Below are 20,653 nucleotides of genomic sequence, written 5' to 3'. Positions count from 1 at the left end.
TAACGGTATCTACACATTTGCACTCATGTGGTGTCACCAATAAACGCTTTTAATTCACACTAGGAGCTCGAATGCCTAGATCTCATTTTTAAACGAGTTTCGTTTATTTTGTTCGGATTAAAAACGGAAATGAAATATGGCAAAAACGGTGTAAAAAGGGTTAATGCAACTCGGACATTTGGTATCCAGAAAGATAAGTTAGATGAATTAAATTTATACCATTTCCAACGCGGCAATGCGGTCTTGACAAGAGCGAGTGGAAGCTTCAAGAATTACCGAGATCCCCTTTATAGAACATTAATTTATTTCACAAACTTGAAATGTCATATAACCAATAACTAAGCATTATTAAGTATGTATTATGTCACGTGTGCATGTAAAATAATTTTGGTACCCAATTCGTGTAACTTTACGAAATCCCCGTTAAAAATCGCGTTTCTGTGTGTGTCGGAAACAAGTGAAAACCATTTTGTTATTATTTTAATAAAGACGTATCGATAAATGCTATTGTAAAAGAGTTATTATTACTGATATTAGTTAACCAATAAATGCGTTAACTTCGGGGAAGTCGGTACCTGCGCGAGCGTCTGATATTGGTAGCCTTATTAATTGATAATAGCCTGACCGTATTCCATTTCGTACAACGCTAATGTTTATATCAGACAATGTCCAAACTTACTGTGTTGTTTTTGCGCTTTAAATTATAGTGATTGATAAATGTTCCATAAGCAATGTTAAATATGATTAATATCACTTTTATACGCAATAACATGTGGGATTGAGGTACCCACCCGGTGTCAGAAAGCGCGTAAAACTTCACCGAATTCCCAGTTATAAAGCGCTATTTCGTGTCAAATACACGGGTAGGGGGGAATGTTTCGGTAATAATTTTGTTAATAACACGGGTAAATACCGGTGAAGTGTTAATTTATTGCAAATACCACTATTACACGTAATAACGGGTTCGATTTCGGTAAGCGCGCAATCGTTTGAGAGCGTGTTTAATGTACCGATTTACCCGTTATAAATAGCTGATGTTCTCTTTAATCGTATATTTTTTGCATTTGCAGAATAACTAAATGGCATCAACCCCTTTACAAGTGTAATACGGTGTTATACAAGTCCATAAAATCATCCGGAATATCGCGTAAATCTATATGCAGTCTATAGGCAAAGAAGCCATTTTGGTGTTAGCTTGTCTAGGTTTTCTTCCCGCTGAGCCACGTGATTAAGTGGGCGGAGCGATCACTGATAAGGCGTCATGTCAATTGGTCAACATCGATTGCCCAATACAACGACGCTCCGCCTAGCGTAGTTAATAGCACTTGCAAAACTCGCTCTACATTAGTTGCTCGATTGGTCATTGTCGGCTCGGGTACTACTTACATGTACCCCGGGTACTCTTAAGTATACTTACATGTACCCCGGGTACGGTAAATATACTTTATCGTACCCGGTCAATATTAGACTGTTGCCGAGTTGTATTTCCGCCCAAAATCCGATGTCGTAAAACGCGCTACCGATTATCTTTAACAAACTTCTCTTTAAAAAAAACTTCATCAACATGCTTTTTGAGTACGAGTTTCGATAACATGGAGGCCATTTTACAGAAAATTAACATAAAAATGAATATAATTAATTTTAAAAAAAAACCGACAACGACCGATTAAGCGTTAAATTTCCCGGGTAAATTTTAGTATATTTACTGTATTTACTGTACCCGGGGTACATGTAAGTATACTTAAGAGTACCCGGGGTACATGTGAGTAGTACCCGAGCCGAAAATGACCAATCTAAGTGTCTCGTTTCCAGGAAAGGTGACTTACTCGTTTGAACAAGTTAGTTTTTTATGTATACTTTAATTAGTGAGAACGAGACCAATTACTCGTTAGACCAAGGCAGTAAGTTTTGTTGAAACTCACGGGAACGAGTAAGCCGTTGAAACGGCTGAGCAATTCGTTGAAACGACATATCGTTTGAACGATTTAGTAAAGCCTGGAATCGACATGATTAACTCGGGGAGAATACGCTATGGAAACGACTTCACCAACCAATAAAATTACATATTTTCTAGCACGAAATATTCTTGCGATCAAATGATTCTTTTCACATGTGTTTGATTAGTTTATTACATCGTTACTACGAAATTCTAATCTCGTTTCTCGGAGTTTCTTAGGCTCGATTGGTCATTGTCGGCTCGGGAACTATTTCGATGTACTTCGAATAATAAAAGCTTTATTTACAGAAGGTTACACATAAAGACAATGACACATTATACATATTATGCAAATGAATCAATACTTTTTAACAATGTGGCCTTCTTAAACTAACATACACAAATAGGTCTATAAGTAAAAATATTCAAACAATATTTTCTTACACCCATACATAACACACATAGATAGACACACATGACATATTATTGATTATAATAATAATAATAATAAAAGCTTTATTAACAGAATGTTACACATAAAGACAATGACGCATTATACATATTATGCAGATGAATCAATACTTTTTTACAATGTGGCCTTCTTACACTTACATACACAAATAGGTCTATAAAAGTAAAACATTTAAACAATATTTTCTTACACCAATACATAACACACTTTTTGCCTTTTAGACAGACACACATGAAATATCATTAACTAGAAAGAAAAAAAAACACAACATATGACATATAATTGATTCGAAAATAAATGTGCTTTATATTGCCTTTTAAAAGCAGAGATAGAGCATGCCATTCTTATTCCAATCGGTATACTGTTCCAAATATCCATGCTATGGTATGAAAAAGCTCGTTTCTTTTAACCTGTTTTTGCTTTGGTATTAACAATATCTCTATGGGTGGCAGATCTTAAGTTATATTTTTGATTGTGAGAAAAAGTTATACAACTAGTTAAATATCCTGGAGTCTGTTTGTTGACACATGTATATATCAAGATTGCCGTGTGCTATTTACATCTATTATTTAACGACAGCCAATTAAGCTGTAAAAACAATTCTTTGGATGGTGTTCTATTTGGCTTTTGTAGAATGACTTTCGCTGCGCGTTTTTGTAAAATATTCACTTTTTTAAAATTGGTTTTATTAGCGTTGCCCCAGATCGTACAACAGTAATCGAAACATGTTAGAATATATGAATTATGAAATAATTTCTTCATATCAAAAGTGAGATAATTTGATATCTTTTTTAGTGGAGTTATTTTACTGCTTATTTTAGAGCATGTTTTATCAATGTGTATTTTCCATTGCAGATGTTTGTCAATATAAAGTCCTAAAATGTTATGGCTAGTGACATTTTCAATAGCATTATTATCTATTTTAGATCAAGGTTGATATTCTTATTTTATGTTTTGATCCAATAAGCATGCATTTTGATTTACTAGGGTTTATCATCATGTTATTGAGGGTGCACCATTTTTGTATGGAATAAATATCATTTTGTAAGTAAGTTTGAATTTCTGAAGGATTGGCCACTGTAGCATGTAGTGTCGAGTCATCAGCATACAAGTTTATGTCTGATTGGTTTAGTAATAACCCAATATCATTTATATAAATTAAAAACAAGAGAAGGCCCAAAATAGAACCTTGAGGGACACCACTCTTAATAGTAAGAGGGGTAGAAAAACTAGTTCCTAGTTTAACGCATTGTTGTCTTTGACTAAGATAAGAATGAAAAAGGGACATGGTACCATCCGAAAAGTGATGAAGTTTTAGTTTGTATAACATAATTTCATGATCTACTAAATCAAAAGCTTTTTTCATGTCAATAAAAACAGAACCAATACAATTACCGTTATCTACATCTTTGAGCCACTCATCAATAAGTCGAATCAGTGCTGTTTGGCAAAAACTATTTTCTCTGTAGCCTGACTGATGTTTATTCAACACATTTGTTATTCGAAAGAAATTTTTCAATTCATTTTTTGTCTCTCGAATATTTTGGATATGGTTGGCAAAATTGAAATCGGACGATAGTTATTACAGTCCTCTCTGTCTGATTCTTTATATATTGGTAGAACATACGCTTGTTTTAACAAATCGGGGAAATTCCTGTACGAATACAATTATTAATTATCGAGGTAATTATACTGTACCCGAGTTTTATTCCTGCCAAAAAAAAAAGAAGTCGTAAACGCGCTATGGAATACGAACAAAATCACTTTGAACAATACCTGCCTAAAATGCTTTTTGTGTAGGAGTTTCGAAGATATAGAGGCAATTTCACAGAAGATTGACATAAATATGGACATAATTAATTTGAAAATATTAGCTACCAATTAAGCGTTAGAATTCCAGGGTACGTTTCAGTATATTTACCGATCTCAGGATACATTTAAGTATACCCATGAGTACCCGGTGTACATTTAAGTAGTCCCCGAGCCGAACATGACCAATCGAGCCTTACTAAGTCGTTCCAATTACTTACTTTCTCGTATGAACGAGTCAGATTTCCCGTTCCTGTACATTTATTAGTCGGCTCGTTTAAAAAAAAAATCAGTTTGTACTATTTTATTATAGATCTAGACATTGGCCCATCATGCACACATCTAAAGATCTATAAACGGCTTTAAATAAAACGTTGACATCAAACTGTACAGTTTTGTATTTCTCCTATATGTTGCCTTATTATATTGTGCAGTAGATATTGACTATTTTAAGGACGTTTACTATGCATGTTTAAAGATTGAGAACACATTTTATTTCACAGGAGCAATACAAATTACTCAGCGGGGATATGTCGTATTATACAAAAAATATCGCTAAAACAAAATGTTTTAACTATCTTTAAACCAAAATAACATCTTTGAGAGCTTTTGATATGGTATATATTCTTTAACATAGTGGTGATGTCCATGCATGCTACTTGTTGCAGCAAAACTAAATGCAGATGTGGGGTTTATATTTGAGCGTTTCCGAGAATGATTTCTCTTTAACTTGACAGTGCAAAATAGACCCAGCAAATACCAAACTTACAACATATTTTAGTTCATTATTAGTAGGGTAGTCAAGCCGAACGGCGGGATCGATTTCTATTTTCGAGCACGGGAAACACGTGTACAAATACTCGAGTATTCGGCTGAATATAAATCTTTTGTTTATTAGAGATGTTAATGTAAAAAAAACAACAACAGCACAACCAAACACAACAGAAGGCGCGGTTACATTGACAATTAAATCGGTATTTAATTTTAGTTATCATTTACATGTCATTACTGCTTTGTTCATTATCAACTTTCTGACAGAACTTTTTAAATTGAGATACGGCGGCCTAACGTTAGAACCGTTTTGCATACACAAAATACTGCTTGGTTACACATTTTGACGGTTTAGTTTAGTAAATTATTGTAAAATAAATACTTGACATAAAGAGAATAGTTTAATACGTAGATATGCATAATAAAATATAATTTCCACAATCAGATATGTAAAACTAGTCTTCACTTAGTCTTATACATAGTACTATTAAGAAAAGATGCCTGCAGTGACTGCTTCGAACGGGAATCAAAGAACCGATTAAACGCGTCTCAGTAAGTGTTCAATTTTTATTAGTAATGTTCAGTTTCTGGGGTGGTATTCCAGAAACATCTTAAGATAAATTTAATTCATATCCTTAAATTGGGAAAATTTCTTCAGTGTTTCATTTCATATTGCAATAGATTGGCATCAAGATATACATTTAAATAACATCCAGGTTTATAACATTATATCTAACGATTAATTTGCTAGTGAGATTTACCGCGAAAGTTTTAGGATATATCTGCAAACCTAAATATGTCTACATAGTTCATTTTGTATGTATACTTTAAATGATATTATGTTGCATATTACACAAAATGTCAAGTTGAAGTTTAGACCGTTTGGTCAGTATAATGTTGGGAGTAATCAAGAATCGTCTGGTTCACACCTTTCATTGTTACCGTCCAGCCATTGTTACATGTGTTAGTGAACAATATTGCACAAAAAGGAGTATTAATAGTAAAGGAAGCGTGCTTTATGTTATTTGTGAAAACACTTTTATTTCTGATCATAGTCGAGTACGTATTAATCTTACATTATGAATTACAGTAACACATAAATTTAACAAAAGAAATATATTCTTTGCAGTTTTGCACTGTTACACAAACAGAAGACTTAATAAAGAAATTGATTTTTAGTAACATTATCGTATTCTACCCACACTCAACACGGTTATACTAAATCAGTATACATTTTTTGTATAAACATATGCAAAAAGCACTTACAAACGTCGCAGTCTGTTCTGCATAGCATACATGTTTTCGTGCACCCTGTCCGACACTGGACGGGGTGACCCGGGCTCGTTGAGCCCAGTACGATCGGGTGCGTCGTGGTACCCCGTTACTATCGCCTTTTCTCTATCCCTCTTCTCTCTATCATTCTTCTCGCTCTTCATCACCCAGACGCCTTAGTATTTCCAAATATTCTATTCTGTTTTTCATACTATCTTTCACCCTCCCGTTCTTAATCCCTATTCGTAGTCTACACAATCTCTCACTTCCGTTCACTTCCTCTACAATTCTCCGATTTCTGTCTCCATTCTTATTTCTAACTCGCTCGCCTCCCCTCACAATGTCTATTTGACACACACTATTCTTCCTCTTTAATCTCTCTGTAGCTGTTTAAGATGCATCTACCGTCCTTCCTACTAATTTATTCTTTCATTCAAATTTTCTGTCGCCCTATTAGCCGCTGTATTACACATATCTAATCTCCGCTGCTATTTCCTTCCGTTTCCTCTTTCTTTTCTCATTCTCTGTGTATATATTTTGCCAGGCATGTTTTGCAGCATATACCAATATCGACAGTCAACATAAATATACGACTTGTTTCGTACGCGTGTTCAAACAAATACATCGTTACACGATATTTTAATCATTTTATGCTTGACGTTCAATGTCAGCATTGATTAATCTTGGCGATTTCATTTGCAAATCAATAATGCGCCTAGCAATAGCAACTGATAGCCGCGTGACGTTTGCAGCCGAAACATCACACAACAACAACAAAAGCGCCAAATAAAGCACGTTTTCGGTGTTCGAATCTGCGAACGAGCCCAACGTTGTTAACTCTTGATTTTCAAAGTGCTTTGATTGCACTGACGTGAGGGTTCTTATTCAGATCGTTTTTATGGTACGACGATGACGAAGGTGACCGAAAAGACCAGGAGTGAGTAATGTTGTCGTTTTTTATATTAATTTAACTCATGACAAAAAGCAAAACCCGTCCAATCAGAGTTTATAACGCACTTCTCACGTAAACGACCCGGGTTCAATCACCACCACCCCATGTGTGTTTGGTCGGTGGTCACTTTATCGGAAAAGCGGGATTGTCTCCGGGTTCTCCGGCTTTTCCTCAGAGCACGAGACCACAACAAAATTCAATGTCTTTCAGTTAAATATAAATATAGCTGGACATATCAGCTATATTCAAAATAAGTTCCAACTTTCGTGGGACTAAAACTTAATGAGATGGAGTGCTGGGATACACTCCGGGTCCTCACATAACGCAGCCTCAGGTATGAAAGGACCTTATAAACTACGAACTATACAAACGTGATAGTTACCGGTAATATGAAAGTCAGTCAGCAATGAAAAAACAGAATTAAAGACCTCGATTTTGACAACGATCTGAATATTACCTACCACACCGAAAAACAGATGCAGGAGAAGACCAACATCGTTGCGGACGAGGTCTAGAGCAAGATGATCCAACGGAACACATCACAATCCAAGGCGAGGCGCTGGAAGAGGTGGAACGCTTAAGATATCTCGGTAACGATGAAGGAACTGATGTAGACGTCAGAGCCCGCATCGGTAAGCGCGAGCAGCCTTCAGTCAGCTGAAGAACATCTGGGGATCAGCGAGATAGGCATCTCCTACAAGATCCGTCTCCCACTCAATACCAGTTTGAAAAAAGCCAATACGATATGTAAAACAAATTTCAGGTCTTCATCAACACATGCCTCAGGAAGATCCTCACGACAATGCAATTTCTCACTTGCACCCAAAGGGAAAATGAAAAGAAGGACGCATAGAAACACCTGGCGCCGAGACTTGGGTGCATATGTGGGGGAAAGCTGGTGAGAAAATCGCTCAGAAACGCCTGGAGGTAGATGGTTGGCGGCCAGAAGACTCTGTTTAATAAAGCTATATGCGTTGAACTACTCTGTTACTGAAGTTCTCTACTCTGTGTTAAACCAACATCAAATACAAATTTTGATTAAATAAACCCCTAAATCAGTTCATGGTGACGCTACTACTTATTACACCACTTTATAATAAATCAGTACAGAGTAACACGAAGCTGCTACTTAAATACGCAAATACATGATAAAACAGCATTGAACGACGCTGATTCTAAAATACGCATCTACATGATAAATCAGTATTTAACGACGCTGCTACTAAAGTAGGCAACTTCATGATAAATCAGCATTGAACCCTGCTACTTAAATACGAAAATACATGATAAATCAGCATTGAACGACGCTGCCACTTAAATACGCATCTACATGATAAATCAGCATTGAACGACGCTGCCACTTAAATACGCATCTACATGATTATCCAGCATTGAACGAGGCTGCTACTGAAATACGCAACTTCATGAGCATTAAACGACGCTGCTATTTAAATACGCATGTACATATTAAAGGGGCCTTTTCACGTTTTTGTAAATTGACAAAATTATAAACAAAATGTGTCAGATTCGCGAATTTTCATGGAAGTTTTGATATTTGTTAGGAAACAATAATACTGAACATTTACCATGCTCTAAAATAGCCATTATATGCATATTTTGACGATTTAAAAACTTGAAAATTATAAAGCGTTGCAACGCGAAACGATTAAATAATTTGGAGAGTTATATTGTTGCCGGTATATTTTTTGGTACTACGAGGATTGCTTATATTAAGTATAAAATTCATCACTCATTGAATGAGCATGGATGAGCATGGATGGCCGAGTGGTTTAAGCGATAGACTTTACTCCAGGGGTCAGTGGTTCGAGCCCAGTTGGGGGTTACTCTTTTTCTTTTTTAATCTTATTTTTGTTTTTTGTTTTACTGGAGCTTTTTAGATCCAATGTTTACATTTATTAATATAAAGCATTTAATGACAAACTTCAATGCATGCCAAAATCTGTGAAAAGTCCCTTTAAATCAGAATTGAACGACGCTGCTACTGAAATACGCATGAACATGTTAAATCAGAATTGAAAGACGCTGCTACTGAAATACGCATGTACATGATAAATCAGCATTGAACGACGCTGCTACTGAAATACGCATGTACATGATAAATCAGCATTGAACGACGCTGCTACTGAAATCCGCATGTACATGATTAATTAGCATTGAATGACGCTGTTACTTAAATACGTAACTACATGATAAATCAGCATTAAACGTTAAATACGCAACTACATGATAAATCTGCATTTAACGACGCTACTACTTAACTTCATTACAATATATGATAAATCAGCATCGAGCGATGTTGCTGATTAAATATGCAACTATAGGATATATCAGTATAATTCAAAGTACGCAGGATATGGAAAATATACTCAAAGGTAACCCGGAGTTTGGACAGTTGTCTTTAAGGCTAAGCGAATTTTCCAAACCCATGGTGCTAATATGTGCATGTAGTATTTATTTTTGTTTGTGCACATTTTGCAAAAGTTAAATGAGACGATAACAGTATACGTAGTTATCCGTGATTTAATCGACCAAAAATGGCTTCTAGTGCGAAAACTAGTTTATTATACGCGATGGTGTGTGAGTATATTTGAGAAGTGCGAGTTGATCATGGGCATTAGGTACGAACCACTACTGTACGTGTTAATATTTTGAAATTGTGTTTTTACGAATGCATTATATTATTTACATGCATTTGCGACTTTTTATCTACCATTTTTCCACTATCCTTGTATACGAGTCCATTTTAATATAAAGTCAAGAGTTTGTCAAATGTCTATGTAATATACAACATTGGCTGTGCAAGATGCCTTACCCAACATATGAATATTAACGGTGGCACAGATGTTAAAGAGCAGGTTTTACTACGCATGACCAATCGTAACTCGTTGTCTCGACTGAGTAGCTCGTTCTCACGCCTTCATAAGTAGTTTGAACGAGACAACTAACAGGTTGAAACTAGTTAGTAAGTTGTGAGAAAGACTTATTAAGTCATGGGAACGACTAAGGTCGTACGTGAATGCATCATCGCTTACCTTTTGGAAGGACTAAGGTACTCGTAGGAACGAGTTAAACATGAGCAACGATAAGATTACCCCATCAGATAGCACGGAGTTTGAAAGCGCGAATATGTCGCTTTATATCCCTCGGTATCGTGTTCGTTTTACTTGTAACAGGCCGTTTGGCAATCTCTTGCATGACGGTTACATTACATTCACCTTTGTGTTGGGCTCAGAACGGACTATTGTTATGTAAGCGTCTCATTTATGTCATGATCATTCCAAGCGTTCATCATTGAGGTTACATAATACTAAACAATCTCTTGCAAGACGGTTACATTGCATTCACTGCATTAAAGAAAACCATCTCATACCATGATATCTTATATCAGTATTAATTCATTATTATAAAATTTATATGTTTTTTTTATGTTTAGAAACCAACATACATACACACGTCGAAGCAATTCCTAACGTCACTTTAAAAAAATTTGTTCAATTGTTTACATTTGTGAAGTGCGTGGAATGATTCCATCTGCGTAAATGGGCAATAAATTAGTTCCAAAGAGTTGCATTAAAACTCGCAAGTTTTTGCGCGATTTATCGTACATTTAAAAGTCATATTTCTTAATTTAATGCATGCGATCTTAAATATCCAAACAAATATACGTTGAATGCGTTTGTTCGGTTTTATCTATTTTATAGACAAAATGGAGGGCTGAGCCTTTCGCAGAGTGGTATGCGAGAGCAAGGAACGACAACTCTGCGTGGAGATTGGCCGTTTGGACCCTGCGTTAAACAACATGAGTTTATACTGATGTTTATATCGCAACTACCAGTTAATTATCTCGTTGCCACGAGTAACCTAACTCATGCCCACGATTATGCTATATCGTTCCAACGAATTACTAAGTTGTTTACACGAGTAAGCTATGATGTTACTATAAATCATTAAATCGTACCCAAAACTTATTAACTCGTTTCCCCAATTTGATAAGTACCAGGAAATATTTGCAAAGTCGTGGAAACGAGTTAATAACAAAGTAATGCATTATAATGTCACATCTGTGCCACCGTAAATACGTGGTGTTTACAGTTCACTAAAAATGTCTAAACAGTATAGTTATACACAGGAATTGCTGAATTGTGTGACTCATTTAAACGTTTCATTTTTCACGTTTTGATTTGAACAAACAATGTTTTGGCAGTGATTCACATCGTTAATTTTGCAGTGCATGAAGCATGTTCCGCACAAACTAACTTTTGTGCGAGTTTCGCAATACACCCAATATCAAGGCCCGTTTGAACGATCATCCTAATATCAGGACCGCGTGAACGAACATACCCAATATCAGGGCACTTGTGAACGAACATACCAAATATCAGGACCCGTGTAAACGAACATACCCGATATCAGGTATAGGTAGTAGTAGTAGTAGTAGTAGTAGTATTAATAGTAGTAGTAGTAATAGTAGTAGAAGTAGTAGTAGTAGTAGTAGTAGTAGTAGTAGTAGTAGTAGTAGTAGTAGTAGTAGTAGTAGTGGTAGTAGTACAAGTAGTAGTAGTAGTAGAAGTAGTAGTAGTAGAAGTAGTAGTAGTAGTAGTAATAGCAGTGGTAATGGAGTAGTAGTAGTAGTAGTAGTAGTAGTAGTAGTAGTAGTAGTAGTAGTAGTAGTAGTAGTAGTAGTAGCGGTAGTAGCGGTAGTAGCGGTAGTAGTAGTAGTAGTAGTAGTAGTAGTAGTAGTAGTAGTAGTAGTAGTAGTAGAAGTAGTAGTAGTAGTAGTAATAGTAGTAGTAGTAGTAGTAGTAGTAGTAGTAGTAGTAGTAGTAGTAGTGGTAGTAGTAGTAGTAGTAGTAGTAGTAGTAGTAGTAGTAGTAGTAGTAGTAGAAGTAGAAGTAGTAGTAGTAGTAGTAGTAGTAGTAGTAGTAGTTGTTGTTGTTGTTGTAGTAGTAGTAGTAGTAGTAGTAGTAGTAGTAGTAGTAGTAGTAGTAGTAGTAGTAGTAGTAGTCTCAAAATCTAAAAAGGATTCCAACTTATCGAGCTCACAATTATGTCCACTTGTTTACAAACGGGTCCATGCAATTTTCGTCGCCAACGTTCAAGTGTGTCGTTTTGTTTTCAGGACAAAGTCTCATGCTTCACATTCTGTTAATGGCGCACGGCCTATGCTAATTAAGTGAGCTGAGCACTTCAATTTTTAAGTATATCAAGGAAATAAGAGATGTTTTTCACCAATGATTGTGTACTATGACAATTTATTACACTTGAAAACATCCTGATTATAATAACGCGAATACGTCGAAACTTTTGTTTGGAATAGTTAAGCATAACAACAAGAGCTATATGCATAATTTTCTACGGATTGTTTAGTTATTTGGACGTATATATGATATAAAGGCAAAAACAAATTAAGTGTCCGATCGATCGTTTCGAAAGTAACTTAGTGACGGATTGCTAGTGTGATTTAAACTGAGACCGCGATTTACTTAACAAAACTGTTTGATAAAGAAGAGTCATGGTTGGATACGTCCTCAGTGTCTCCTGCTTAGTCATCGCCCTGATGACGTCACGTCACGTGACCGGACAGGCGAATGACGTGGCACAGCTGAACAGAAGGCTTACGCTCATCAAGAGTTCCATCGACCGCGATATCAGCGACCTGAAGCTCCAGTTCGTGGAACTGAAGATGACCGTCGAACAGCTTATCGTCAGCAACGCCAGTGTTGGGTCTTCTATTGTCGACCCATCGATCGACTACGACTATGGTAAGAACAAATACGGTAATGGAATTGCAGGATAAATTAGAGACCAATTATGGCCAAAAGCCCTAACTTGATTTCTAGCAAACAGTAAAGACAGCTAGATTTTACGGTTTAAATCTATTTATTTTAGCTCGATGATTCAGAAATAAAGATTTTTTTAAATACCATATGTATTATTAATACAGTATAGCATTGTTTCTATACGGATATTGAAATTATTGCGATTTTTTTTTAAAGTTTTTTTTTAAGACGGATATATAGTTTGGTTGATATCAAGGACATGTTTATATGGTCAAAATCTCTATATTAGATATTAGATGTTTGACGGAATTTTGCCCATGAACTGAAACGCGCGCTAGAAACAAGGCGCGAAATAAAAAAGTTATTGTGTACTTATTTGTTGAACATTTCTACCAAACGCGCTCAGCATATTAAATGCCGTTTCGTTCTGTTAAATGTTGTAAGAAAAATAAACAATCTATGTCGTTAAGTATATAGGCTTTACAAAATGAAAGGAAATAACAATATACCTGCTTATAAAATGCGATACGGGTCATAATTGGCCACGCGAGTGCAATAAACAACACAAAGTGTTATTTCATTCAACGAATTTAAGGTGCGGAAATGCGACGAACATCTGATCGATTTGTTGTGGACTAACCGTATTAAAAAACATAACCATATTGTCTAAACATGTTATCGAATCCGTTAATTAAAAATATAAAAGTTGGCATTGTTTTGTTACAATAAGCGGCAACACAGATCGACACAAGAAAAACAAAGCTTGATAAGAGTGTAAATAACGATGTACATGGAGAATTAATACGAGTACATTTAGGGCACAGTTGGATCGTCTTCAGAGTACAGATAAACTTCAACTAGATTGTTAGGTTTCTGAGTACAGATATACTTCAAGTACATGGATAGGTCTTTAGAGTGCATATATACTTCAAGTATATTGTTAGATCTTCAGAGTACGGATATACTTCAAGTACATGGTTAGGTCTTCATAGTACAGATATATTTCAAGAACGTGGTTAAGTCTTCAGAGCAAATATGTACTTCAAGTACATTGTTAGGTCTTTATAGAACAGATATTCGTCAAGTATATGGTTAGCTCGTCAGAGTACAGATATACTTCAAGTACATGGTTAGGTCTTCAGTGTACAGCTATACTTCAAGTACATGGTTCGGTTTTCATAGAACAGATATATTTCAAGTACATGGTTAGATCTTCGGAGTACAGATTTTCTTCAAGTACATGGTTAGGTCTCCATAGTCCAGATATACTTCAATTACTTGGATAGGTCTTCATAGTCCAGATATACTTCAAGTACATGGTTAGGTCTTCGGAGTACATATATACTTCAAGTACATGGTTAGGTCTTCAGAGTACAGATATACTTCAAGTACGTGGTTAGGTCTTCAGGATACAGATATACTTCAAGTACATGGTTAGGTCTAAAGAGTACAGATATACTCTAAGTACTTTGTTAGGTCATCATAGTACAGATATACTGTAAGTACTTTGTTAGGTCATCATAGTACTGATATACTTTAAGTACATGGTTAGGTCTTCGGAGTACAGATATACTTCAAGTACGTGGTTAGGTCTTCAGGATACAGATATACTTCAAGTACATGGTTAGGTCTAAAGAGTACAGATATACTCTAAGTACTTTGTTAGGTCATCATAGTACAGATATACTGTAAGTACTTTGTTAGGTCATCATAGTACTGATATACTTTAAGTACATGGTTAGGTCTTCGGAGTACAGATATACTTCAAGTACATGGTTAGGTCTTTAGAGTACAGATATACTCTTAAGTACATGGTTAGGTCTTCAGAGTACAGATATACTCTAAGTACTTTGTTAGGTCATCAGAGTACAGATATACTTCAAATACATGGTTATTTCTTCAGAGCACAGATATACTCAAAGTACATGGTTACGTCATCAGAGTACAGATATACTTCAAATACATGGTTAGGTCATCAGAGTACAGATATACTCTAAGTACTTTGTTAGGTCATCAGAGTACAGATATACTTCGAATACATGGTTATGTCTTCAGAGCACAGATATACTCAAAGTACATGGTTAGGTCATCAGAGTACAGATATACTTTAAGTACATGGTTAGGTCATCAGAGTACAGATATACTTCAAATACATGGTTATGTCTTCAGAGTACATTTATATACTTCAAGTACATGGTTCGGTGTTTAAAGTGCAGATATATTTCAAGTACATGTGTAGGTCTTCAGAGTACAGATATACTTCAAGTGCATGGTTCGGAGTTTAGAGTACAGATATACTTTAAGTTCATGGTTCGGTCTTTAGAGTACAGATATACTTCAAGTACATGGTTAGATCTTCAGAGTACAAATATACTTCAAGTGCATGGTTAGGTCTTCAGAGTACGGATACACTTCAAGTACATGGTTAGGTCTTAAGATTAAATATATACTTCAAGTACATTGTTAGGTCTTCAGAGTACAGATATACTTCAAGTACATGGTTAGGTCTTAAGAGTTAAGATATATTTCAAGTACATGGTTAGGTCTTCAGAGTACAGATATACTTCACGTTTATTATTAGGTCATTATCAGAGTAAAAAGTAAAGTTATAATTCAAGTGCAATGTTTTGTTATTATAAGAGAACGTAGTATTTAAAAAAATCAAGTTCATAGTTAGGTCATTATCAGAGTACGGAGTATTGAAATAGTTCCAGTTCATGGTAAGGTCTTAGCATTGTACAGAGTTAAGCAATACATTTTAAATCATAGTAAGGTTATTATCAGAAAACATAAAAAAAAATCAACTTCGTAGTTAGGTCATTATGCAATTATAAAGTGTCTTAATACTTAAAGATAATTATTTTTATCGACAGGACAGAGAAAGGCAGGTGTTAGTCAAAAAGAGATCACAGACCTGAAAACCAAGTTAAATACGCATACAAGCCGACTTGACAGATTATCTGCTACAATCACCAATATTCAAGTGGAATCGTCCGAAAACAAAAGAAAAGTCGACAAACTGGTCGGTGAGAAGGAAGACGAAGAAAAAAGACGCGAACTAATCAACAACTTAAAAGCCGAACTGCTTCTCCAGTTAAACGCAGACATTGAAGCGAAATGCGGCGACAGAGTCAATGCGCTACAAAAGTCCTTTGAACAAACCGTAACTGTTATGAAAAAAGGTTATAGGGACCTGAAAACGCACGTGAATGGAATATCGAAATTCGACTCGCACGCCGTAAGTCGGAACGAAGTGAGTGTCCTCGTGCTCGATCAAATGAATAATCTTTCCCAGTCGGTGATCTCTGAACAAAACAAACTGAGTTCGAGGATTGACAAGGCAGTGGCGAATATGGTAAGATTGGATGTTGAAGTGAACAAACTCGATGGCCTATTCAGAGTGATTGACGAGCTGAAAACCAAGACAGACACGTGCTGTACAGGTCAGTAGGGTAATATAGTACAATCTAGTTTAATATATTTCTTACGACTTTAATGGTTATACGTACTGAATGTAAAATCAAATTAATAAATTCCTAATTAATGCAACGAACATAACGCATAAAAAATTCTTATAAATTTTTGAAACTTTTGTATGTGCTTGACTGGTTAATTTACACTGATTTGTAAGAAAAGCTTTGTTTCATTAATCGCGTTAAAATACATACCGACATACCAATGAAAATCAAAATGCAATACATTGTTTAATATCAAATTCAGATGCACATATAACTCATTTTGTTCGGCGCTCTAAGTATCCATGTAAAAACTGTAAAAATCTAAATAAAGGCATTGTGCGGTTACCTCGTATCGGTCGGGTGATTCAACCAACTCAACCACGCATCTCCAGTACCTGCTAAAATTCATGTGTACGCGTAAATTCTTTACATGTTCTATAACAACTGTTATATATTTTAAGAAAAAACAAGAAACTGAATTCTGAATGTAAATTCAGAGCCTAAATTCGATGTCAATTTCATCCAAATATAGAAGCGTACAAATACAAAATGAAAATATGTCGAGTTTTTTTTATTATTTAAAATATAATTATCCACAGCGATGAACATGTTGAAAAGGTCACATTCTCAATGTAATAATACAGTTTTGTTTTTAGGGCAGCAGCCAGGTTCCCAGTCCGGAGTTTCGCAGACGCCGCCCCCTATATTCGGCACCACGATTGTCCCCAACGGTTTCCGAATAAAGGCGGTATACGGGAGCGATCTTGCCAAGCACATTGATATCGGGACCAGGGTCGTGCGGGGAGCAGACTGGGCCTGGGGTGAACAGGTAGACTAGTTAATCACAGATTGTAGAGCGCGTTTCTGCGTTTTTGACGCAATTTATTGCGGCCCGACGAAACCAACTCCGTGCCTGCCGCAATGAAAGCAAGAACGCGTTTTTTCCATGATACAATACATTGAGCTTTCAATTATCGATTGGAACGCTTACAGACCACAAAAGGCCGCTATAGTAATTGACAGTAAAGAGCTTTACCGTCTATACGTATGCACGTTTATGATCCGTAATTACTGTACGCTATAGGAATTTTTGTGCACACCCTCTATTCGTTTATGATCACATATATCCGTAGGCTCCATGAATATTTGTGCACGTAACATACGGTAACAGTCTGGAATTTTTTGAGAATTTCTTTATGAAACTGCAAATCTTTATTTTAACAAAGAGCACAATATTGTGGTAAAATCTTCAGTTATTATAGTTTGCAAATCCGCACGAACTTTGATAGAGTGTATGGTGTTCTTGACGCTAACTATGTAGGCAAGCAGAAAACATGGCTGTCACGTGATCAAACTTGACTCTAACTTGGTTAGCAAGTAGAGAACATGGCTGTAACGTGGTCAAACTTGACTCTAACTTTGTAAGCAAGCAGAAAACATGGATGTTACGTCAAATACATTTTATTCTATCTTCTTAAGCGTCTCGATGCTTTTCGAAACGGTGAAACGACATGATTAAAACTGAAATAACTCATGACAGGGGGCAAGATAGCGCAAAGGTGTTTTTTTTTTTTTTTTTCACTTGCGTATTTATTCACTTTTCGACTCTCGATTAATAGTGTTGTGACAGTCCGAATATTTAGAGTGGAAAAACGTATTAAATGAAAGGTCGCCCTGGAATCCAAAATATTATCATACATACCTAACAGACGCGCCCGATCGTTAGTATTGCTATCTTTATCATGTTTGTATCAATCGTGTACGAGTGTCTCCGATAGCGAGAAACAGCAAGGGAGAATACTAGTACTCATATAATGTTAGTAATCTGATGAATGCTGCACGTCTCCATTGAATTACCATTTTATCGGAATTTAGAATTACTCGCATTACTTAGAGATCTAAGATTGTTGCATTACTTTTATTTCACACAATGGCTGTATGAAAATGTCGTGACATTTAAACGAAACACTATTAGTGAAAGTAACCCAAAATAGCGCTAAACACATATTATAATGGCGTCGGCGAATTGAGAATTTAAGCTAGATTTTATCCATAAACGATGTCCAAGTTGCTATGTATCCTGATAACATGTATACAAACTATCTTTTTCACTAACAGTACCAGCTTTGATGTATTATTGAATAATACAAATCAATCGTGCTATTATGTAAGTCGTTTGTGGTAATTTTTTAACAGGACGGCGGGGGTCCGGGCACCGTGGATTCCTGGTACGGAGGGAGTCGGGCCAACCAACAGGTAATGGTCACGTGGGACAAAGGCACAACGAAGCGCGCCAACTACCGCGTCGGCGCATACGGCAAATATGACCTGTTCATATTAGCCGAAGGACAATAAGTGCACTCTACACCCGATAGTTATGACGCAATTGTACGTTTGGCAACAAGGTTCTCCTGCACCTAATTGGCGCTTCCGACACTGTATGACCTGTTGGTCGCACACCTTGTCGGCTTATACGAACATTACGATTAGTACATATTGGAAGAGTGACATTTTTATTGACCCATAGATACGCCTTAATCACAAATTATTCGTAGATATGTCAATGGTTAATAAAATCGGAGTATTATTTCTACTTATTGCATCACAATTCAATTGATTACACACGAACTTAAACACATGCACACACAGCCAGACAAAATGATAGACGTCTGTCCACTGGTAATATGTGGCATGCTACACAATTTGAATTTAACGTAATTAAAGTATTAAAAAACATTGAATGTATCTACCCTTTTACGAACACATAATAAGACCATATGACGGAATTATATTGTCAAAACCTTTATGTATTCATAAGGTGAAGACATAAATTTGCGACGGGCATTTTGACATTTACTTGATGTATATTTCGGTTAGTTCGATTCCATCGAACGCCTTGGGCTTACTAGTACTGAGACACGCTTGAGTCCGTTTCCTGGGTAGAACCAATACTCTGTGTATTTTGGAAAGATCATGAGAACGCTTCCCAAGTGGTGATCGAAGCTATGATATCCCCGTCGCAAGGTGGACAACATATCCATCACACCACTGGAACTAAAGGTTATACATTCCATAGCGTAACATATACTGAAATATGTTATTATTATAAACCTTACTCAGAAACAACCTTTCATTGAACCAAACATTACATGGGCATTATCACTTTATATTATGTTAAAAAAAATCCTTAAAATATGTTCATATATTTCATTATTTAAACAAGAGCACCGCCTTGCGGGTGCAGACCGCTCATCTATTTTCTTTTTAAAGGTGAAGGGACTCTCATTTTCAATCACAAAGGAGGGAGGAGTGGAGTGAAGAGGGGTGTATAGTGTGGGGTTGTGGACATTTATTACATTATCTTCCAAAAAAGCGAAAAAAAAAATCGGGGGGGGGGTTGGGGGGGGAGCGATGGGGGGGGGGGGTTTGGGTGCGATGGTTGGACGGTATTTCAAATATAACAGTTTTTAAAAAAAATGGGAGGGGGGGGGGGGTATAGTGTGAGGGTGTGATGGTAATTTGTGAGATGATCTTAAAAAAAAAAAAAAAAAATTGGGGGGGGGGGGTAGGGGTGGGGGGGGGGGTGGGGTGGGGGTATAGTGTGAGGGTGTGGTGGTCATTTGTGAGATGATCTTAAAACAAAAAAAAAAAAAAAAAATAGGGGGGGGGAGGGGGAGGGGGGGAGGGGGGGGGAGGGCACAGGGGATGGTTTGGGTGGAGTCTATTGTGGTATGTCAGATAAGAGTAGTTTCATCAAAGTATCAATCAAATCTAATCATAAATAAAGAAGTTATGGCAATTTTAGCAAAATTTAATAATTTGACCTTGAGAGTCAAGGTCATTCAAAGGTCAAAGAAAAATTCAAGTTGCCAGGTACAGTAACCTCATGATAGCATGTAAGTATTTGAAGTTTGAAAGCAATAGCCTTGATACTTAAGAAGTAAAGTGGATCGAAACACAAAATTTAACCATATATTAAAAGTTACTAAGTCAAAAAAGGGCCATAATTCCGTAACAATGACAACCAGAGTTATGCAACTTGTCCTTTTACTGTACCCTTATGATAGTTTGTGAGTGTTCCAAGTATGAAAGCAATATCTATGATACTTTAGGGGTAAAGTGGACCAAAACATAAATCTTAACCAAATTTTCAATTTTCTAAGTATAAAGGGCCCATAATTC

The 20,653-nt window shown here is 36.2% G+C and overlaps 1 protein-coding gene across 1 annotated transcript; it reads left to right on the top strand.

The window, feature by feature from the left end:
* The first annotated feature begins 12,500 nt into the window (after positions 1–12,500).
* LOC127860184 (uncharacterized) lies at positions 12,501–19,058 on the top strand. Its single transcript, XM_052398074.1, has 4 exons — positions 12,501–12,995; positions 15,887–16,456; positions 17,128–17,300; positions 18,668–19,058. The coding sequence occupies exons 1-4, from the start codon at positions 12,746–12,748 to the stop codon at positions 18,824–18,826; spliced, it is 1,152 nt and encodes a 383-aa protein (XP_052254034.1). The 5' UTR covers positions 12,501–12,745; the 3' UTR covers positions 18,827–19,058.
* The last annotated feature ends 1,595 nt before the right edge of the window (positions 19,059–20,653 follow it).

Source organism: Dreissena polymorpha, chromosome 15 (assembly GCF_020536995.1).
Source record: "Dreissena polymorpha isolate Duluth1 chromosome 15, UMN_Dpol_1.0, whole genome shotgun sequence".
Classification (NCBI taxonomy): Eukaryota; Metazoa; Mollusca; class Bivalvia; order Myida; family Dreissenidae; genus Dreissena; species Dreissena polymorpha.
This window is presented reverse-complemented; position numbering and strand designations above follow the sequence as displayed.